General features: G+C 45.3%; 1 protein-coding gene and 1 long non-coding RNA gene across 2 annotated transcripts in view; one reads left to right on the forward strand and one right to left on the reverse strand.

Moving 5' to 3' along the window:
• The first annotated feature begins 200 nt into the window (after positions 1-200).
• LOC118594182 overlaps positions 201-23,206 on the forward strand; it is a 28,991-nt gene continuing 5,985 nt past the window's right edge. The window contains exons 1-2 of the long non-coding RNA XR_004946329.1: positions 201-754; positions 21,271-21,360. This is a non-coding gene — a long non-coding RNA (uncharacterized LOC118594182). The remainder of the gene's footprint in view (positions 755-21,270; positions 21,361-23,206) is intronic.
• The window catches only part of Casr (calcium sensing receptor), a 70,835-nt gene continuing 50,205 nt past the window's right edge, over positions 2,577-23,206 (reverse strand). The window contains exons 4-7 of the mRNA XM_036204028.1: positions 21,299-22,183; positions 8,628-8,858; positions 6,296-6,419; positions 2,577-4,342 (exon numbers count right to left, since the gene is read on the reverse strand). Coding sequence (XP_036059921.1) covers positions 2,844-4,342; positions 6,296-6,419; positions 8,628-8,858; positions 21,299-22,183 — 2,739 coding nt within the window. The 3' untranslated portion in view covers positions 2,577-2,843. The remainder of the gene's footprint in view (positions 4,343-6,295; positions 6,420-8,627; positions 8,859-21,298; positions 22,184-23,206) is intronic.

The raw sequence follows: 23,206 nt of genomic DNA on the forward strand, positions 1-23,206 counted from the left end.
ATACCTAAAAATCTAATTTGAATGAGGAAACTCAGAAATTCCCAGGAAAAACCTCAATTTGACTTTATAGCTTTAGTTGCTGGCAGAACAGGATTTGAGATTAAAAAAAAAAAAAGCATGTTGCTATGGAGACATAATGAAATTCCTATCTTATCCCTGTGATTGGATGCGGGGTTGTGACTGGTGTGGTGGACCCATCTGCCTTCCTGATGAGGATGTTCCTAGAGATTACTTGATTTGCAGGCCCCTGTCACAATGAGCACACTGCAGCCGTCCTTCAGTCGAGAAATGTTTTCCTGGATGAGCCTTATTTTGTCATCGTGGCATGAGACAGTGACTAGTGGAAGGAGGGTCTATATGCACTGTACTCAGAACAGGAAGGATGACTGTGTGACATTATGCAGAGTTATCACCACACAGTTTTGTCACACGTTTCTGTAAAGCCATTAAACTTTTGGCTGCTTTTTAAATTTTTTTTTTTTGGTTATTTATTTATTTTAGGGCCAAGTGAAATGTTAAAAATGAACTCTCACTCAGCTTGGTGCCTTGCTCAGAGGGTGATGGCAGACAGCCACCGGCTGTGCCCTTTCTGGCTGGAGTGTTGGTATCTCACCAGGATGGTTTTGCATTCTGTGACAGGGCCGCTCTCTACTGTGCCTCCTTAGAGTTCATCAATGCTCTTCACGATTATGATGCCAACTGTTACCTTCAAAATCCTCGGAAGGAAGTGGTCAGGGAGGACTCACCATGAACTGTAAGTTTAGACCACTGATGGATTTACGTTCTATGGCTTGGTCTTGGGGTCAGTGTAGCTCACTGGAATCTGATCTGAGTAATTGACAGCCAGCAGTGGTGCTGGAAATGGTACTGCTACCACAGAGGCAGAACGTTTGTGGGGTTTTTTTTTGGGGGGGGGTGTGCTAGTAGGACCGTGGCTCCTGCTGACACCTTGACCTGGGCCTCAGACATTTTGGAGTTATTCTGAAGCAAGCTATTGTGATCAGTGGATTAGGCATTAAAATCTGAATGTTTAATGTGAGTTTTGCTTTATATCCTATATTAGTCAGCTTTCTCTCAGCATAATAAAATATTTCAGACAATTAGAGAGGAAAAAAAGTTAATCTTGATGCTTTGTTTTGGAGGTTCTGGTCCATGCTCATGTGGACCATTGTTTTGGGTCCCTGGTGGGGTGCTAGATAGCAATGATGGGCAGTCTGTGTCAGAGCAAACTTCATCTTATGGCCAGGAACTAAAAGAGACAGAAGGAGGATGGAGCCAGAGTCCCATAACTCCCTTCAAAGGCATACCCCAGTGACTGTCAAAGGCATATCCCCAGTGACTGTCAAAGGCATATCCCCAGTGACTGTCAAAGGCATATCCCCAGTGACTGTCAAAGGCATATCCCCAGTGACTGTCAAAGGCATACCCCAGTGACTGTCAAGGGCATATCCCCAGTGACTGTCAAAGGCACCATGACCTTCAAAGAGGGCCACCCAAGGGACCAATCTTTTAACATGTGGACCTTGAGGGTCATAATCCAAACTAGAGTGAAGTCTAAGCAAGTGGAAACTAATAGTTATTATATCACTAATCATATTTACTAATACTAAATGCTTACTATGTGTTAGGTACCATGCCAAAATATGTTGACACACCCTCTCACTTAACCCATGTGAGAGCTCCATGGGAAGATAACTGTAACACCCTACTTTAGACTTAGAGAAGCTGGGGCTTAAAGAACTTGTGGTTCTTTGCTTATCATCACCCATCTTGCCAGTGACCACACCAGAGCCTGATCTCTGTGATCCAAAGTTTGAGTTCCTAGCAGTTAGGTGGCTGGGGAGCACTTTTAATTTTACTGCTGAGAGGACCGTGGCCTTCACTGGAAATCACACTTTCTTCTGGGAGCTTATTCTTTACAGAGCCAGGTCTGGATTTGGCTTCACAAAGCCTTTTGGGCAGGGATAAGAGGAGTGTTTCAGGAGCCATGGGATCTTGAGACGGACTCCACGGGCTCTGCTCACCGGGGTGGGAAAGGCCAACAGAACTCAATAATACTGCCTTGTAGAACCCAGACTGCTACACAGAAGCGTTTTCTTAAGGATAAAGCTATGTACAGCAATATTAATTACAGAGACAGCTCATTGGATTAGGCAGTCCTTTCCCAGTGCTTAGAGGTGATCTTACAATCCCGAGATCTAAACATGGTGTTGCCATCAGATTCTGGACGCACCCTGACATGGTGCCACAGGAAGGATGCACACAATAGCAGCAGCAGGGAGGGAAAAAAGACTACACTTCCTAAGGTCTCTATAAATAAGAGAGGACACATCCTTCTGATGTCTCGAACATGTAAAGTTCCGCCCACTGTCAATGTGTCCGACAGTCCCGGTGACGGTCTGGCTTTCAGACTCAACTCTAGTGGTGACAGATTGATGTCCCATCCGTCTGCCTCTGGACTGTGATTCCAATCATGCTGTCCATGGAATCTCAGGGCAGGCATTTCTGGATATATGCATTTTTTTTTTTTTTTTTTTAAAGAGAGTGCAGGTGGGTAGCTTATAGCTTTGCTTGCATCTGAGCTGTTGGTGGATAGAGCAGAGGAAAAGACTTCAATGAACTGGGGTACGATGCGGAGCTCTGGAACAACCCCCCAAACATGGCTCTTCTTTTAACTTTGAAGGGAACATCAGTTAGTTCACTTCATTCAAAGCAGAGCAACCGAATACAGGCGTTTGATGTACCTATCATCCCTGGCTTCCTAGGAAAAAAGGAAGGACCCATCCTTATTGCTGGGACTCGAAGAAAAACTCTGTAGGCTGGGCAGTCGGTCTTTCCCTCCATTAGGAGTGCAGTATGTTTTCCGTCACGGAGTTGCCTCCACCACTAATGACGAAGCTCCGAGAGGTGGACACGAGCAGTGCTGGGGACATTTCTTCTGGACTTTCCATTTCTGGCTGGTGGTCCCCCACCATGGGCCCCGTTTCCTGAGTGGTCATTTCTGAGTCCGTGTCTGCACACTGCAGTGGGAGCAGAGCCTGGTGTCTGCTCAAGGTGTCGTTGCTCTTCTGGGCCTCCAAGGAGTTCTGACGGATGGAGTTCCTGTGGGCCACAGCGCTCTTCTGAGGCTCATCAAAGCTCAGAGAGAAGGTGACTGTACCACTGCCAAAGATGACCTTCTGTTTGCATCTGGGCTGCTGCGGCTGCTGCTGCTGCTGCTGCAGAGCCAGGGGCTGCTGCTGTTGCTGTTCTTGCTGAGTCAGGGCCAGCGGCTGCTGTTGCTTCCGCCTCTCTGGCTGTGGGAACGGGTCTTCGCTGTTGCTTTTGCTACTGATGGAAGAGGAGGGAATGGAACCCGTGGAGCCTCCGAGGCTGCTGGACCGCTTCCGGGAGACATTGCTGCGGCGTAGAGTGGCACGGGCTGCCACTTTGAAAGCATGCGCGGCGGTGCTGCAGCGCACCTCCTCGATGGTGTTGCGGGAAGGTTTGAAGAGGATGATGTAGACCTTGTTGAAGAAGATGCAGGCCAGCAAGCCAAAGCTGGCTGCCAGGATGGCGATCACCTCCACGGCGGAGACAAACTTGCCGTAGGTGCTGGCGTAGGCTGGAATGAAGGAGATCCAGACGATGAAGAAGATGAGCATGCTGAAGGTAATGAACTTGGCTTCGTTGAAGTTCTCTGGCAGCTTCCGGGACTTGAAGGCGAAGAAGAAGCAGATGGCAGCCAGCAGGCAGGTGTAGCCGATCAGGGAGCCGAGCGCCATGAGTGAGCCCTCATGGCATGTGATAAAGATGATTTCATCCTCCAGCTCATGGTTGCGGTAGCTGGAGGGGGGCGCCGTGTAGAGCCAGATCACGCAGATGACGATCTGCATGAAGGTGCAGAGGAAAACTAGCAGGAACTGCAGGTTGAGCCCCCACCACTTCCGGTGGAAGCTGGTGGGTATCTTGGCCTCAAAGACCAGGAGGACGCGGTTGGTCTTCACCAAGATGCAGGAGATACAAAGCACGAAGCTGATGCCGAAGGCAGGCTGGCGCAGGCGGCACGTCCAGTCCTGGGGCTCCCCGATGAAGAACAGGGAGCTGGAGAAGCAGCAGAGCAGCGAGAAGAGCAGCAGGTAGGACAGCTCTCGGTTGGTGGCCTTGACAATGGGCGTGTTTCGGAATTTGATGAAGACGCCCAGCACAAAGGCGGTCAGGAAAATGCCCAGCACTGCAAAGAGAGTGAGAGCGATTCCGAAGGGCTCAGTCCACGCCAGAAACTCAATCTCCTTGGCAATGCAGGAAGTGTGGTTCTCATTGGACCAGAAGTCATCGGGGCACTTGTCACAGGCGCTTGCATCTGTAAAATGAACCAGAGCAGGCAGATTCAATTACCGTGTGGCAGTCGATGTAAGCGTGCATTTGGAGAGTGGATGTGGTCACTTCCTATTTTACTTACTGATGATTTGTTTCATTTTTGTTTTTGTTTTTTTCGAGACAAGGTTTCTCTGTGTAGTCTTGGTGCGGGTCCTGGATATTGCTCTGCAGACCAGACTGGCCTCAAACTCACAGAGATCCGCCTGCCTCTGCCTCCCGAGTGCTAGGATTAAAGGCGTGGGCCACCACCACCCTGCCTGATTTTCTTTTATATCTATTAAGAATAAACATCTTTGAAGGTTCTACTGTCCCTCTCCCCAACAATAGAGGGGTGGCCCATTTCTTTAACACTGTCTGAAATAATTTGTAGCAGATACTACTTCATACCGCATTTGTCTACACAGCCCATCAACTCAGTTTCAAGTTTTGACTGACTTTTTTTTTTTTTAAATGAAATTGTTCATGTTTGAGGTTTTCCAAGATGGCGTTGTGGGATGCAAACAGATGGTAACATGGTTACAATAGTGAAGTGTATTAACACTGCTACTATCTTGCACACAGCCTGGTTTATTTTGGTTATGTGGTTGGCTTTGTTGCCAGAATAGATGTTTTTTTTTTTTTTTTAGATAAAGGCAGGGTGTCCCTTGCATGTGGCCAGTCATATCTATGTTCTCAACTTTCCAGTGAGGGAGGCCACATATTTATCTAGATCGGTGGTTCTCAACCTTCCCAATGCTGTGACCCTTTATACAGTTCCTTGTGCTGTGGTGACTCCCAACCACAAAATTATTTTCATCACTACTTCGTAACTGTAATTTTGCTATGGTGATGAATTGTAATGTCAATGTCTGATATGCGACCTTTGTGAAAAATCCCTTTGACCCATAGGGGTCCAGACCCACAGTTTGAGAAACACTGATTTAGATACTATATGTTTCCTGAGTTGTCACAGACTGCCAGGCAGTGTACAATTTGGAGCAGGGAAGGGAGCATAGATCTTTTTCAGTTAGAGATCTGGATGGGATCCTGGCCATGCCATTCACTAGCTGTATCACTTTGGTCAGGCTCCTTAAATCTCCAAGCCTGTTTCTTTATTTCTAAGATGGAGGGAATGATAAGCCCATTTACTGTGGTAAGGTTGACAGATCAAGAATTATAGTCAATATTTATCTAGTCCTTCCAATATGCTAGTCAAAGTTTTGTTTAAGAAGCATATATTTAGAACTTAATATTAATTTGTTTAATTACCATGGCTCTGTGAGGGGTTTAATTGTGATTCTCCTTTAGAAGGACTTGAGACTGAGCTGGAGAGATGGCTCAGTGGTTAAGAGCACTTGCTGCTCTTACAGAGAACCCGTATTGGAGCTCAGCACTGAATGGCAGCTCACAGCCGTCTGTAACTCCAGTTCTAGGAGATCTGATACTCTTTCCTGACATCCTTAGCCACCAGGCTTGCACTCGGTGCACATACATACATGCAAGCAAAACACCCACACACATAAAATAACAAATAAATAAATAAATGAATGGATGGATGAACGAATACATGAATAGAGAGAGAGTTGGAGACCCAGAAAGAGCATCAGAGAGACAGCGAACACAGCACCAGGCACCAGCAGGCAGCCTGTTAACTCTGGAGCTGGGGCAGCTAGCTCTTTGTCCACTCAGGGCCATGGAGCTGTAGGAAAAGGGACACACTGTTGCAGGAGGAGAGAGGTATGTGACAGGAATATTTGTAAGTGCGTGGAATAGTAGAAAGATACCCGACATTCCTTTGATCTTCTGTCTCACGCCCAGAGGAGTGCAGTGCTCAGGCATGCTCTCCTCAGAAGGGGGGTGGTTCTAGTACCAGCTCTGCCCAGTTCACCCATGGGCTTTGCTGGCCCTCTGAGGTGGCCCAAGTCCAGCACAGGGTCTGTGAGGGCAGATTCCTTACCTGTCTCATCACTGTATTCCCCATCAGGACACTCCACACACTCAAAGCAGCAGGTGGGCTCCCCCTCGATGATCCCCTTCCTGGTTCCTGCCAGGCAGTCGCGGCTGCAGTTGGAGAAGGGCACCTGAGGGCAGAGAACACGGAAGAGAGAGGTTTGCATCCGTGGGTCAAGGGCCAGTCTTACAACTCCTTTGACATGGGCAAAGTGAGGAGTTTGGGTCTGAGGACCAGTGTGGCTAACTCTGGGCCATCCTAGATGGAGAGAGGGTCAGGGTCCTCGGTCCTGTTCCCTGTAAAAAGCAAGGAAGGTGGTAAGGCCAAGTGTGGACATATTTGATAGTCTGCTTCAAACACACAAGTGAAGTCCTGGATCTCAGTTGATCTCAGTAGCAACTTTGTGAGATGTGTAAAGAAATTATTAATATGTAATTTATAATAAACATACATGGTATTTTTGTGGTCACATCTACAAAATTTTCGGAAAAGTATCAGTGAGACTCTAAGGTGTGTTGGTTCTTCCTGTGTGCTAGCTTTCAGATTGCATTTCTATAGAAAGTTGAAATTTAATTTATAATCCTGTCAGGTAATTAGGAACATAAATGACTGCACTTATAAGGATTAACTCGGTCACACATTTACTAATGATGAAGCCTGTCATGCCCAGAGCCTGATAGAGGACATTAGGATTACAGAGAACTATACAGGAAATAACTTCCAAGCAGGAGGGGAGATGAGGCATGGACCAATGACAGATAATTACATGCATTAATAGGAGCAAATGATAAGTAGATGATACAATAAAGGCACACTGATGATGGGCTAGCCAGTCAGTTTGGGCTCCAGTCATTTCAAGTGTAGAAAAAGGTATAATTACTGAGCATATGAGTTTAACCCATGGAATCCCAAAACCTCCATCTGGAGAAGGTCAGGACACATTTTATAATTGAGATGAGGATTTGCCTGCTGTGGGTGGGATTACCTGTCATAGGAGACGTCCCCTTGGCGAAGCCATCTCTCATACTAGGAAACAGCAAAATCATAGCAGTTTGGCAATAAGAACAAGTTGACTCTTTGGTAATGAAAAATGGCTCAGGATGCTCAAAGATCCTAACAGAAAGGCAATGTAAACAGCCATGTAGTGGATCTCAGCCTGACTCCCCACGGAGTTAAAGAGGATGGCTGGTCCTGAGTCTACTTCTGCAGAGGAGCTGGGTTCTGCATCTCGTTCCATTTTAGCAGCTCAGTTATGTTTTTGTTGCTAAAAACACCATGACAAAAAAGAACTTGGGGAGGAAATGGGCTTTCAGGGAAAGCCAGGACTGGGACTTGAGGCAGGAACTGAAGCAGAGGCCACAGAGAAAAGCTGCTCATTGTCTTGTTTCCCATGGCTTTCTCATATTGCTTTTTAAATGCAACTTAGGTCTACTTTCCCAAGGGTGGCAATAGCCACTCTGGGCTGGGCATTCCCACATCAATCATTAACCAAGGAAATGCTTCATAGACTTATCTACAAGCGAATCTGATGGGGGCGTTTGTTTCAATTGAGGTTTCCCTTTTTTCCGGATGATCCTAGCTGTGTCAAGATGACAGAAGACTAACCAATACATTAGCATGCAGCCACCCAGAATGGTCATCATTTCAGCATATCCTACATCTTTCATTAATGAGCATCTTCACTGAGTGATGGGCTTCTGGTTCTCAACCAGCCTTTCAGATACAGTAATGTGGGGCAGGATACCTTGACCAGAGTCACAAGCATTTTCCTCTTGGTCATAAAATGAATGGCCACTTTGATGCATGGGTCAGCCGGGAGCTATTTTGAGTTCACATCTCTGCATGGTTAATGGAAAATGGGCTATGTGGAAAAGCTATGGAAGATTGTCCTATGCATCCTGAGCATTTAGCATGCCTGATCCCCAAGTGTTGAAGACCATTATTACTTCCTAGTCATTGTGACAGCCTATAAAGAAGTCCTTTCAATCTCAAATTTAAATCCCCAACACAAGGTAGGTAGGATGTCTCCCTCAATGCCACTTGAGAGACATTGATGTGAGAGATGTTTGCCTAAATATTTTGCTCTGGTTGGGGGAAGTTCTAGCCTGTGAAACTTTATGAGTAGCCAGGGAGTCAAAAGTGAGGTGAATCATGAAACTCAGGCTCCCAGGCTCTCTCTCATCACTAAACGCTCTTGCAGTTCGTAGGAACCCTGGACACTCTGAACTGGGGAGTGTAGGGAAAAGACGTGATCCTAGAAGCCTGTGATGAGTCCCAGGGTTCTCCCAAGCCAGTGGTCCCCTGACTATGATGGCAGCATGGTACTCTTTGCTCATACCTCTCTGGAGAACCCACTCCACAAGATCTTCTCCTCGTTGATGAAGAGTCGCTCTCCCTTCTTGGCATACACGTTGTAATGCCCAACCTCCTTGAACACAATGGAGCCGTCCTCTGGGGAGAGGTGCCAGTTGATGATGGAATAGTTCCCTACCAGGTCACCACACTCATCGAATGTCACCTGCTCCCCCATGTTGTTGGTAAAGTTAAGATGCCGTAGATGCTTCAGGACCTGAAGAGGAACAGAGATGGATGAATAGGAGCCACGGACTGCCACATGTGGCCACGTTGGTTGTGTAATGTGAATATTTCATTCCAGCAAAGGAAGAAACCTGAATGGAAGGGGAGGCCTTTGTCCAGTTGTTTTTACAGTGCTCGCACGTTTCCATGGTAACTCTCGTAAGCCATGGCTTTCTGGACTACACAAATGTAAGTGGTGTAGGAAACGCTCTTTCGAAGATGGGGAGGAGAAGAGAATGTATCTCTCCTGACCACAGTTAAGTGAAAAATTCTGCAGGTGCAGCCTGACCTTGTTGAACCATGACCTTCCCGGCCTCTTCTGAGTTGGGTGTGAGGAAGAAGAGGAGGGAAGAATGAAAGTTTGGCTGTCTGAACCTTCTTTCCCTGTGGTTTTGAGTCCGTGGAGATGTCTTGCTGCCAAAATTCAGTGTGGAGTAGAAGAAAGAAACAGACAGACCGTGGCTGGAGCCCTGGCCACCTCTCTGGACATTCATGGTGTATCCTTGAGTGTATCTAAGGTCTTAGGGGTCACAGAGGCCTTGCATTAAAAGTGATTGTAGTAATTGCTAATACACATGAGTTATTTACAATTTTAAATACCATTTTACTGCCTTGTAGGTCCTTAATGCTTCATGTTATTTAATCACAAATATAGCATAAGCACTCTTCCCCAACTTGGTTTTGTTTTGTTTTTGAGATAGAGTCTCACTGTGTAGCTCTGGCTGGCTTAGAACTCACTTTGTAGACTGGGCTGATCTTGAACTTAAAAGATTCTTTAATCCCTCCTGAGTGCAGGGATTAAAGGCATGTGCCACTATGCTTGGCTCTGTTCCTCACTTTACTAATTGGGAAACTGGGGTACAGAAAACTAGAGTACTTTGTGCAGGATCACAAGCCTGTGATAAAGTACTATGCTCTGCTGAAGCCTCGGTTCTATAGCATGGAAGACCAAGTGAGAAGGCAGGTCCAGCCATGAGTACCACACCTCTGGCTGGTGCCCTTCTCCTTGTCCCTTTCCAGTCCCACTTTCCTGCCTGAGGTATGGTGAGGCCTGGCTGGGGTGGCTAAAGTGTCTCTCTCTCTCTCAGCTTGAGCACTGACTTTGGAAAAACATCTTGTAATTTAACAAAAAGTGAAATACAGAGTTGCCGTTCAACCCAGCAGTTAGTACACTCAGGTACCTTCAAGACAAATGAATGAAATACACGTCACATAAAACACTCCTTGTGTACAAATGTTCATAGCAACATTAGTATAGTAATCCAAAGTGGAAACACTCCAAATGCCATCATCTGAATGACCGGATGGATAAAACATTTCCTTATGATGGGATACTGTTTGTACTAAGAGAAATGAAGTACTGGTGACTCTGTTCCTAGAAATTCTACACCCAGAATTTATTCAAGCAAACTGCTCTTTGTTAGGCACTGGGTTACTGAATGCTTTCCCTTAAGGTCATGAGTAAGATAAGTATGTCCATTATCACTCTGTCTAGTCAGTGTTGTGCTGGATAGCCAGTGAAATTTGGCTAAATCAATCAGATTTAGAAAAAATAATTTAAGATCTAGGTTCTACAGCCTACCTCTGGAAACCAAGCACACAACTAGAGAATGGTCAAAATAGATTTTTAAATGAAATGGTTTCTGGGGCTGAAGAGACAGTTTGCTCATCAGTTAAGAGTGCCTACTTCTCTTGCAGAAGACCCAGGTTTGGTTCCCAGTACCCACAACTGCCTGTTCCAAGAGGCTACAATACCTTCTTTTGGTCTCCATAGGCTCCTGCATGCATGTGCTGCACATAAACTTTCTTTCTTGCTGTGGATGTCTTTCTGTATGCTGTGAATATGTGTTGCTCTGATTGGTTGATAAATAAAATGCCGATTGGCCAGTAGCCAGGCAGGAAGTATAGGTGGGATAAACAGACAAGGAGAATTCTGGGAAGAGGAAGGCTGAGTCAGGGGAGATGCCAGCCCTCCATCCAGGGAGTGGCATGTAATGGCACACAGGTAAGGCCACGGAACATGTGGCAACAGATAGATTAACAAAACTGGGCTGAGTTTAAGTGGAAGAGCCAGTCAATAGTTAGCCTGAGCTAATGGCCAAGGAGTTTGTTTAATTAATATAAACTTCTGAGTGATTATTTTATTAGTGGCTGTGGGACTGTGGGCCAGGTGGGACTGGAAACTTTCTGGCTACACTCTCTCTCTCTTACACACACACACACACACACACACACACACACACACACACACACACACATATGAATAAACAAACAATTTATAAATAAATAAATAATTTAAAAAGAAACCTTTTTTTTTCTTTTGGGTACATTCCTTAATATAAATTAAGTTAATAAATCGTTCCTTAGGGAGCATGTAAAAGTAATGATTTAAATTTCAACAAGTTCTGATTTTTAAAAGATATTTATTTATTTATTATGTATAGTGGTCTGCCTGCATGTATGCCTGCATGTCAGAAGAGGGCACCAGATCTCATTACAGATGGTTGTGAGCCACCATGTGGGTGCTGGGAATTGAACTCAGGACCTCTGGAAGAGCAGCCAGTGCTCTTAAACTCCGAGCCACCTCTCCAGCCCCAAGTTCTAAATTTTTTTGCCTTAATAGTCCTGCTTATAATCATGTTTGTGTGTGTGTGTGTGTGTGTGTGTGAAAGAGAGAGAGAGAGAGAGAGAGAGAGAGAGAGAGAGAGAGAGAGAGAGAAAGAGAGAATTTTTGTTTTTGTTTTTTCAAGACAGGATTTCTTTGTGTAGCCTTAGCTGTCCTAGAGCTAGCTCTGTAGACCAGGCTGGCCTCAAACTCAGAGATCCGCCTACCTCTGGCTCCCAAGTGCTGGGATTAAAGGCGTGTGCCACCATGGCCTACTTTGAGAGAGAGTATTTTGTGTGTGAATGTGGTGTATACGCATGTGGTTCTGCTTTACTCCTATGAGAAAGGCTCTCTCATTGGAGTGGAACTAGACTGCTGGCCAGCAAGCCCCAGATGTCCCCTGGTCCTGCTGTCTCAGCTCTAGAGTGACAGGTACATGGGCTGCATTTACACAGGCTTTAGGAGTCAAACTCAGGCCCTGAGGCGTGCATACGAGTGTGCTTCTCCACTGTGCCATCTCTGCAGCCCTTGCACACACTTTCAGGGTCTTTACTATAGCCTTTCTCTCAGTTGCCCATTGATAATGCAGAAGGTTTCAGACCAAATTTATCAAGCCATCCAGTCTGTGGCTGAGACAGGGAAGGGGACTCTCCTCTTTCTGGGGCACTGATCAACTGTCAGTCATTGTTAGGGCACCATTAAAATAATTTAAAATCACTATCAGTGTCAATGGTAAGTTCTTACTCTAATCACTCCTGATGTTCAGTTTCCCATGAAGAACCGAGGAGGTGGGGATTGGACAACCTCCCTGCCCCCAGCTGTTGGAATCTCCTCTCCTGCCCTGGCTGCCTTGGCCAAAAAGACTATCGGTCAAGCAGCCATCAGAACCACTCTGACGCCAACACCAGCTTTTAGGAACCCCCAACGGCTGCTTTGTGGAAAATACACTGTGTGCTGAACACTTGCTCTGGCTTCTGGGGTGCAGTGCTATAGTGACATTTTATTTGTATTGAAATGTGATTTTATTTGTATGTTAATAAAGTTGCCTGGGGGTCAGAGCTAATAGCAAGCCATAGCAGAAGCTGGGTGGTGGTGGTGCACGCCTTTAATCCCAACACTTTGGAGGCAGAGCTAGGTGGATCTCTGTGTGTTCAAGGATACAGCCAGCATGGCGACACACGCCTTTAATCTCAATACCAACCATAGAAGACCTGGAGGTCTATACAGACATACAGTGACGAGGAGGTCATGTGGCTGGGTTTATAACCAATGAGAAAGCAGAACAGAAAGTCTATAAAAAAGAAAAAACACACAGAAGTTGTAGTTAGAGTTTTCCTACCTAGCCCAGAGTCAGGACAAATCTCTCTCACCCGCCAGTCCCATGGTCGCTCAGACCCAACCAAGCAAGCACAAAGAGACTTATATTACTTATAAACTGTATGGCTGTGGCAGGCTTTTTGTTATCTACTTCTCTTAAATTAACCCATTTCTATTAATCTATACTTTGCCACATGGCTTGTGGCTTACCGGTGTCTTTACATGTTGCTTCTCATGGCAGCGCCTGGAAGTGTCTCCTCGCAGCCTTCCTGTTCCCAGCCTCCTCCTCTTCCTTGTCCCGCCTACCCTATCCTTCCTGCCTGGCTACTAGCCAATCAGCACTTTATTTATACAGAGTGATATCCACAGCAAGAAGTAGCTCTCTGGCGGAGAGGAAAGACAGAGTAGCAGTGAAGGGTAAGGTTTTGAGCTCTCAGCTATTGCTCTGACCTCGTGGCTTTTAACTCTGCAATTGGCTCTGTGTTTCTTATTTAACAAGACGGTTACATCTACATTTGGCGCCCAACGTGGGCTGTTAGAAGCAGCCTAAGTGGGACTTTCTCTGTAATCACACTAATCCAAACTCAAGTCAGAGAACTCCTGCTGGCGGCCTGCTGTGACTGGTGCAAAAGGGAACCTGTCAGGACTGGTGTAGACACAAGCCTCCGTGTGCACTAAAGGTCGGCCGTGATTGACACAAACACTGCTTTTCCAGGTCTATCTAGCTCTCTTGAGAGAGTGGCCACCAAGCTGAGTCACTGGGGCGGCCAGGTGTGGCTGACTCTCAGAAGCAGGGACTCTCAGAAAACTACAGGCCTTCCTGTGGGACAGGCAGAGGTGAGAACTGCAGGAGAGAGCTAGTGTTGGCAATGGCTGTGACATTGCTAAGAGTCCCAGCAGCTCTAAAGGCCAAGGGTCTAAAGACACCCTAGGTCTGGGAGCTGTATTCCTGGCCTCTGTCAAAGGCTGCGGAATCCTAACTTTGAGGCCAGTGCAAGGGTCCCAGCCTCGGAGGCTTGCACAACAGAGGGAGCAGCTGCTGGGGTTCCCAGTTACATGCTGCTATATCACTTGCCGCCTTCAAATACCTGTGGTTAGAAAAACTGCCAACCACCGGCCCCATATTGTTCATCCACCCACATATAATAGATACTCAGTAAATAGTGGTCCATATCATCTCTACCATGTAGACTACCAGGACCACAGCCAGCTGATTGGGAACGCGACTGCTTTTCTGAGACCACACACCTTCCCCCTTGTCTGTCCATCCACTGTCTAGTCATTATCCCCTTCACTCCTGGTTTTTTTTTCCAGCATCTATCTGTGGCCCAGTCTCTTCCTGCATTTATTTCACAAGAAGGACCAAACAGGCTGTTTTGAGGAGGAGAGCTGTAGTAGTATTTGATACAGACAAAGAGATGTTGGATCTACCCCAGTATGGTCAGTCACATCCACTTGCAACTTTCCCCACACCATAATATTCTCCTTGGAGAAAGTATGTGTAGGAACGTGGGTGTGAGGACAAGTGCCCAAGTTCAACACTGCATCAGTGTCTTCCGTAGGAATCCATCTATGGGCCAGCATCTTCTCAGGTTCTAGAAAGTGTGCATGAAGATGGACCTATTGGCCACACAGCTTTTTCAGAGGTAACACTGGCCTTGAGAGGGAACAGGTCATCTGGATATAGCCTTTTTTTACTGGCTAGCTATATGATCTTGTTAAAATAATTTTAGTCAACCCTGAGTCTTTCCTTACCCACAAAGTAATAGTGCTTAAGACCACTATTTATTGAACATTTACTCATTGTAGGCACCACCCTGAGCACTCTGTGCATATTAACTGATTATGAACTTATAGCAAGCTTGTGAGTCACATGATGCCTGTTTCTCAGGCCAGGAAAGTGGGCATAGGGCATTAAGTGGCATCCTAATGTCAGAAAACTATGGGCAGCTGAGAATGGCTCAATCTGGACTCAGAGTCCAAACTCAGAACCAGTTACAACACCTCCTGAGTATGTGTAGGAGCTAGATTATATGGGCCATTAGGCTGTCTGGTTCAACAGCTTAACTAGTATGAAATTTAGGTTGAGAAGAAAGTTTAAGAATGGGATGATAGAGATGGCTCAGTGGTTAAGACGGCTCAGTGGTTAAGAGCACTTGCTGCTCTTACAGAGAACCTGGGTTTAGTTCCCAGTATCCACATGGTGGCTCACACCTATCCTTAACTCTAGTTCCATGGCATTTGATGCCTTCTTCTGGTCTTACTAAGCATCACGGATGCATGCAGTATATAGACATACATGCAGGCAAACACTCATACACATGAAATAAAAACAAATCTTTAAAATAAGATGAAATAATAGTGGGATGATGGAATAACTGAGGGCCATAATTGGAAAAGTAGTCCAAAATGAATGACATCTATGCTTTTCTATCTTTGAGATCTAAAAGATTCAAATCCACCTTACTGAGAAATAATTTGCACGGGATAAAGCCTGCCCGTGTAAGTGTTCTGACTTTTGTACAAACGTATACCTTTGTGACTCTTGCTGCCATCACCCCACAAGGCTTCCTGATGCTGATCTCCAGTCAGTCAACCTCCACATCCTCACATCAGGACCACCTCTGTTCTGTCATTAGAGATAGAATGCAGTGCGAACGTTTTGTACTCTTCCCCTCTGGATTCCTTTATGAAGCTGGTGTTCCTGGGACTCCTCTGTCCACTCTGCATTTACCTTTGTCCCAGCATTCTTCCATACAGACCCTTCTTCACAAATCCTTCCTGTTCCCTAGGCATGGAATTTTCCGTTTCCTTCTTTACTTCAAATTCTAACCTGGATGGTATTGCAGTCTTTTATCCATAGTCATGTGAGTGAGAAATGTATTTTAGTCAAAATTTGTGTGTAGTCCAGTACCAATTCATTATTTGCTCACTAAGTCTTATTTCATTAAAAAAATTTAAAAATTATTATTGTTTATTTTGTTGATGGGTATTTTGCCTTCATGTATATTGGTACACCATGTGCATGATTGTTGTTGGCAGAAGCCAGAAGACAGTGTAGGATCCTCTGGGACTGGAGTTTAAAATGATTGTAAGTCCCTATGTGGGTGCTAGGATTGAATCTGAGTCCTCTGGAAGAACAAGCAGCCAGTACTCATAAATTGTTGAACTGTCTCTACAGCCTGCTAAGTCCCATTTATCTTTTAAAAATAAATAAATGATTAATTAATTTTATGTGTATGGATGTTTTGTTTGAATTCCTGTCTGTGTATCATGTGCAGAGGCAAGAAGAGGGCATTGAATCCCTTGCAACTGAAATTAGAAATACTTGTGAGCCACCATGTGGGTGTTGGGAATTGAACTCAGGTCCTCTGGAAGAGCAATGAGTGCTCTTAACCATTGAGCCATCTCTCCAGCCCTTAACTTATCTCTTAAGTATTTTTAGTAGTTCTTTTGGCAGGCTAGCTTGCAAATTTTATATTTGAGCACTTTATAAATTCTGCATAATACTTCGCCTTTAAGTCATGTTACATTGGTTATTCCCAGCACACACAAAACCATCTATTTTTTAAAATAGCACTGGGATTTGAAGCAAAACCTCATGACTGATAGGTGAGTTCTCTTTCACTGAGTTATAGCTAGTGAGGATGTGGGGAAAAGGGGTTTATACAGTGCTGATGAGAATGTAGATTAGACTAGCCACTATGACTGCCAATATAGAGTTTCCCCAGAAAGCCAAAAGCAAAATTACCATATGACCCTGGGTGGGGATCCAAAGAGTCCAGGTCAGCATGTCACAGATACCTGTGCATCCATGTTCATTGCAGGAGTATTCACATAACCAGATCACTGAATCAGCCTAAATGTCTGTCAACAGATGAACACATACAAACATATACATATATGCATATATATGAACATATATGCAATGGAGCTTTAGTCTTAAATGAGAATGAAATTGTATCATTAGCTGAAATGGATAGAAACAAATACGATCTGATTAAGCCAAATAAGCCAGACTTAGAAAGACAAATACCACGTTTTGATGTTTTCTCTTACTTGTGGGTCCTAGGTTTTATACAGACACACAAATTTCACCTATAAGCAGAAGTGAGACCATCTGGGAAAGAATGGGGCTCAGGAAAGGGGAGAAAGGGGAATTATGGGAGGGTGAATGTGGTCAAAGTACATGACATATTTGAATGAAAATGTCTTTATGAAGCTCATCACTATGCACAATGAATATACGTCAATAAAAAGCAACTAAAATAAGAAGTGCTTAAGTGTGTCTTCCAGAGAAAGCATTCTTCTGTTTTCAGAAGGAATGAAATGATAATTCCACTGAAAAAGAAAATGTAAGATTCTTCTTGCATTCATACATCAACACAATGTGTCGTCTTTTTAATTTCTTTGTGGCTTGATGGGAGGAAAAGGAGTGAGTCAATCAGGGAGAGAAATGGAGACATCACAGGATCACAGTGCATTCACTTACTTCTGAGAAGGTCATCTGTATCCCCAAGAAGGGCAAATGCATACAAGTTCTGAGAATTCCACTTTCTTGTGGTGATATTTCCATCTTGTGGCCTTTGGGGGTATTTCCACCAAAGGACTCCAGAACCAAGATGTATGCACTGTGAGTGTGAATGGGAAGCACCTATCTGCATACATTCTAAGAGTCACTAGAGTTTAGCCTGACACAAGAGGCTAGAAATCCTTCACTCACAGGTAGGACTTTCCATCAACTGAAGAAGCTTATGGTCGATGGAGAGCCAGCAAGACTGGGGAAGAAAAATGAACAGAATGGACATACATACCTGGGAGTCTGACTTGAAAAGATTTCCAGGAGAAAATGAATTGTGATGAAAAGGAAAAGTTCATGGTAGACAGAGCTTGGAAATAAAATGTGATGCTCTTTGGGGTGTACCTTTCATGGGACGTATGTCTTCCTTTGATGGTACATAGACACGAAGAGATGAAAGACAAGGATGCCGTGCCAACAGCCAATGAGAAACAAGATTTCTGCACCAGAAACTAATAAGTGAATGGAAGGGTGGTGCTGAGCAGGTGGCTTAGAAGCAAGGAGTTGAGAGATGGCTGACTGCAAGCTGGTTCTTGGATTAGACTGTAGATAGGTGGTAGGCTTCTCCATAGCTCTTCCTAATGACAGTCACAACTTACTACTATATCTCCTGAGAGTGAGAGGTGGGACCAAGATCTTAGAGAGTCCAGAGGCTTCTGGGGCTCAATTGAGACTATGGTAATAACAGAAGACATGTTGGCTAGTGGCAGGTGCTCTTCATCCTCCACATTCAGGGTTCACTTTTTCATTTCTCATCCACCCCTCCTTCTTAACCTTTTTGATCTTCAAGATACCACAGAGGCTGCAAACAAACAGGGACACTGGGGGGTGAGGGACAAAGAGATGGAGATGGAACCACCTGTGGTGGGAACACTTCTGAGCAGCAAGAATAGCCACAAAATTTCCTTTTCCTCCTACCCCCCACTTTGAGCAGGTCAGTTTGGTTTGTGCTTTCTATTCCATTACCAATAAGCTTGAATGATTGCCTTCAGCCATCTTACTTCCTTGCCTGGGAGAAGAGTCACTGGAGAGCCGCGTTTCTCACTAGAAACTTTTCCTTCAACCCTACCCTGCTCCTCTAACATGTTCAAGAGCCAAGTCTTCCTTTCATGGAACATAGACAGGAAGAGATGAAAGACAATGATATTTACCACCCAGAGACTGTCTTTTAGTTCATCTTAAATTCTGCAACTGAGCCGGGCAGTAGTGGCTGACACCTTTAATCCCAGCACTCAAGAAGCAGAGGCAGGTGGATCTCTGTGAGTTCGAGGCCAGCCTGGTCTACAGAGTGGGTTCCAGGACAGCCAGGACTACACAGTGAAACCCTATCTTGACAGACAAACACAAATCTGCAGTGGAAGCATGACTCCTGAAGTCTTCATTGTAGCTTAACTGTCTACTTTGGTAGTTGTTCAGTGGAGCTAGAGTTTTTTGCCTGGCCCACAGTCAGGACAAATCTCTCTCACCCGCCAGTCCCACAGCCACTCAGACCCAACCATGTAAATACACAGACACTTATATTGCTTACATACATACTGTTGTATGGCCATGGCAGGCTTTTTGCTAACTGTTCTTATATCTTTTTTTTTAAGCTGAGGATCAAATAACCCAGGGCCTTGTGCTTGCTAGGCAAGTGCTCTACCACTGAGCTAAATCCCCAAACCCCTGTTCTTATACCTTAAATCAACCCATTTCTATTAATCTATAAGTTGCCACGTGACTTGTGGCTTACCGGTATCTTAACATCTTCTCATGGTGGTGGCTGGCTGCATCTCTCTGCCTCAGCCTTCCACGTCCCAGAATTCTCTTCTCTGATTTTCCCACCTATACTTACTGCCTGGCTACTGACCAATCAGCATTTTATTTATACAGAACGATATCCACAGCAGTTCAGTGTGAAGAAGGAGGTTTGGCTACTCCACAGAGATTAGGAACTTTGGGGTGGCAGTGATGTTTGAATGAGATTTTCTTACTCAAGGAGGGCTGGGAACCTGTAAATCCTGGTTTGTTTTACGAACGCAGACAGTTACTTCTTAGAACCACATGGGAGTCACTACATTAACACAGGTATACTACACGCTCTTTGTTTCTTGGTATCTTCCCTGAAAAAGTAGTTGGGATCTGTATATAAATCTGTTCTACTTATCATTTTTGTCAACTGATTGATTATAAGTATATTAAGATACCACTATGATAAGGGTTGGGGAGATGGGTCAGCCAGTAAAATGCTTGCCATGTAAGTGCGAGGACTTGGGTTCAGCTTTCCAGCTCTTATGTAGAAGGCCAGACATAATGGCACAACTCTGTAATCATAAATTGGAGGGAAGGAGGAGACAGAGCTAAGAAGCTCATTGGTCATCAATGAGCTCCAGGGTTAGTGAGAGACCTTGTCTCAAAAAATTAGGCAGAAAGCTATTGAAGAAGATACCCAACAGTTGATCTCTGGCTTCTTCATGCACGTGACATGTGTGCTCACACTCACACATGAACATACACCACACACCCACATATATAAATTATTACTGTGATAACCACACATCTGTATACAGCTTGCAAGTTTACAACTTGCTTTCATAGCTCATCTCATCTTTAAAAGAAGCTTGGGTGGACAGCAGGTTAGACATGAGGGCCGTGTTACAGGGGAAGAAGCTGTCCCTTGGAGAGTCCTGGCTTGCCTAAGATCACAGCTTAGAAGGGGGCTGCTGAAGCTGAATCATTTGATTCCAAGTCAGGGGACACCCCCTTCCATTCTCATGAAGTCTCTCTGATAAAATCTGGAACTGAGAAAAAAAAAACATACAAAGAGTGTAAAACAGAGTCCGAATGAAAGACCAAAGATCACATGCAGGACAGAAGCAGCCATGTAGGATATCATTAAGACCCGATTGTTTCCTTCGGAAGTTCATGAGATGACAGACATTGGTGATATCACTTCCATGTGTAATTCAAAACTTCAAGACAACTAAATGACTACCCTGTAAAATACCTGTAAGACCTCCACTTAAGTCCTGAGTTTCCTGTAGTTTGGGCTGGTTTCCCTTTTGAAACCTTTTGAGGTTTGCCACGCCTTCCATACCTTTGTGTCCCAAGCTTGTGCTTAGCTGGCCAGCTGGCCAGTCCAGCACAGGCCAGTGACATAATAACAAGGGTAGTGTCTGAACACAGCACGGCTTTCCTTCTTAATAGCGTATGGAATAGAACAGGTATTGAACAAATGCTGGTTGTTCACAAGGGAGAATTCACAAGGCAGGTTATGCAAGCCATGCTAAATAAATTCCCAGACACTTGAGAACCTTTAGTAGTGATGCTTTCGGTGCTCTGGACATCGGATTAATGATGAGTTGAGCTGTAGCTTTCTAGCAACAGTTCATCAAACATCAGTTTAATAGAAGTCAGTTTCTCAGATGTTTGGTAAGTTTTCATGAATCAAAGCTCTACTTTGTGATCATTTTGATATTGCAGTTTTTATGACCACTCTGGTTGTACTTGTCCCTGTATTAGCTGACCTAGAGTCACCTGGGAGATGAAGGCATACCCCTGAGTGTGTCCATGAAGGTGCCTTTAGAGAGGATTAGCTGAGGAGGAGAGACTCATCCTGATGCTGGCACCATCCCACTACCTGAGGGGACGGAAGTGGGGAGGAGGAGGAAATGAATGCTAGAAGGTCCTTGTTATTGCTTCCTGGTTGGTCAGGAAGGGAACAGTGCTTTTATGCCTATGATGGCTATGGTGCCCTTCCCAAGAACATGGGACCAGATGTCCCGTAGACTAAACCTTTGGAATCCATGAGGCCGGACAAATTCTCCTTTAAGTTGGTGTCTCAGGTACTTTGAGTCACAGTGACACCAAAGGAAATAATTATATTTCTTTGCTGGGTCAGCCCAATTCTGCTTTATCACACAGAGAACTGCTAGATATGTGAGAGACTTACCTGCCAGGCCTCCACCTTCTTGATGTCTGCACAGGACCCATTGGTGAAAAGCCCTCTTCCAGGTAAACAAGTATATATATCTTGCAGGGCATGGGCAATGGAGTAGACGGCTAAGTACACGTTGTAGGATATCCGTAAATGTTCGTAATCCATGTAAGGGGTCTCCACACTGCTGATGTTCTCGTCCCCTGTGCAGGGTGGTCGGAAGGCAGTGGAGCTATTGCTTAATCTATTACCACCTTCCTCATGACTTCTTATGAATGTGTCCACAGGTAAAGGTCCTTTAGTGCCTTCTTGCAGGTGGCAGTTAAATGTTTCTTCCCAAAACTCTTTGGCAAAACCATTGTGGACAGACTTCCTGGGATGGACTTTCTGCAGGAATTCTCGGAAGCCTGGGATCTGCCCGGCCTTCAGACCGAACCCAATGGTGCCCCCGACCACATGGAAGTATTCAGGCATAGCAATCAAGGAGGAGCTGGCCCAGGCCTCACTGGCCAGCCAGATCCTGCCTGTGATGTTGCGCCGCACAATCTCCTTGATGAGGGGCTCTAGGTCTGGGCCGCTGGAGAAAACGACAATGACCTTGGCTGTGGAGTTCTGGATCACTTCTACCACCTGCTGGATCTCTTCCTCATCAGAGTATTGGGAGATGAGCTCACTGAAGTCAATGCAAATGTCCCTCTCTTCTGCTTCCTCTCGGAATTTCTCAATGCCCGGCCGGCCATAGTCATCATCAGCGGCAATGGTGCCCACCCAGTTCCAGCGGAAATACTCGATAATGTCCGCCATGGCGGTGGCCTGGTGTTCATCGTTGGGGATGGTGCGGAGGAAGGATTTGTACTGGTTCTTGTTGCTGAGGAGCCTGCTGGAGGAGGCGTAACTCACCTGGGGAAAGTCGAGAACTAAGAATGAGTGCGTAAATGAGGTTCTAGCTGAGTCTCAAGGCTTACCTTAATGTCTCTTATCAAAGGAGCTTAATGTGGGCAGGATGGACGTCTGAGAAAAATCAGATAGTTCCACCCCAGCGTGAACCCCCAAGTACCTGTTAGTTCCCAGGGCATGATTCTTCATGATAATGCCTTCAAAACCGGGTCTTAACCCCTCCATAGTGAAATGTGCTGATCTCTTCAAGGAGTCCCCCATCCCCATGCCTTCTAGCTTCCTCTGAAACACCTCTTTGGTTACACTAGATCTCTGTGTTCACTTGGCACATGCTTTGCCTGTTGGGCCCAGGATTTTTGTTGTTGTTGTTTGTTTTTGTTTTTGTTTTTCCAAGACAGGGTTTCTCTGTGTAGTTTTGGTGCCTGTCCAGGATCTCGCTCTGTAGACCAGGCTGGCCTCGAACTCACAGACATCTGTCTGGCTCTGCCTCTCAAGTGCTGGGATTAAAGGTATGCTCCAGGACTGCATGGTTTTGGGCCCAGGTTTTGATCTGAACATTACAGCAACCCCCACTGTTGTGAATGCTTTGTACATAACCCTCCTCTGGGAGAATCAGCTTCCCTATGGTTATAAACTTGAGACTCTTCAGAGGACCCCCAAAGAAGTCCTTTCTCCTACTCGCTCATTTTTTTTTTCTTCTCGTTTCCCAGTTATTTCCCGCATTCCTCTCCTACTTGTCCCTGCTCTTTAGAAGAAATTAACACCAATTATGGGAAATTCTGAGAGCTCTTTAGCCTTTAGGCTCAGGTAAATCAATCAAGCTCAGGATGTAAGCTCAGTTGCCCCCAAATTTCAATAACAATAATGAACATCACCAAATGTCATCAGAAAAACACCCTTTCCTCTGACTTCTCAGTGGTTCAACCACCATACAAAGCCCTTTGTTCAGCTGCAGGTGAGGACTGAGCCTCCTGCCTAGGCTCTGATTTGAATCTCAAAAACATTAGAGAGGCTGAAAAGGAAACC

The sequence above is a fragment of the Onychomys torridus genome, chromosome 12, assembly GCF_903995425.1.
Source record: "Onychomys torridus chromosome 12, mOncTor1.1, whole genome shotgun sequence".
NCBI lineage: Eukaryota > Metazoa > Chordata > Mammalia > Rodentia > Cricetidae > Onychomys > Onychomys torridus.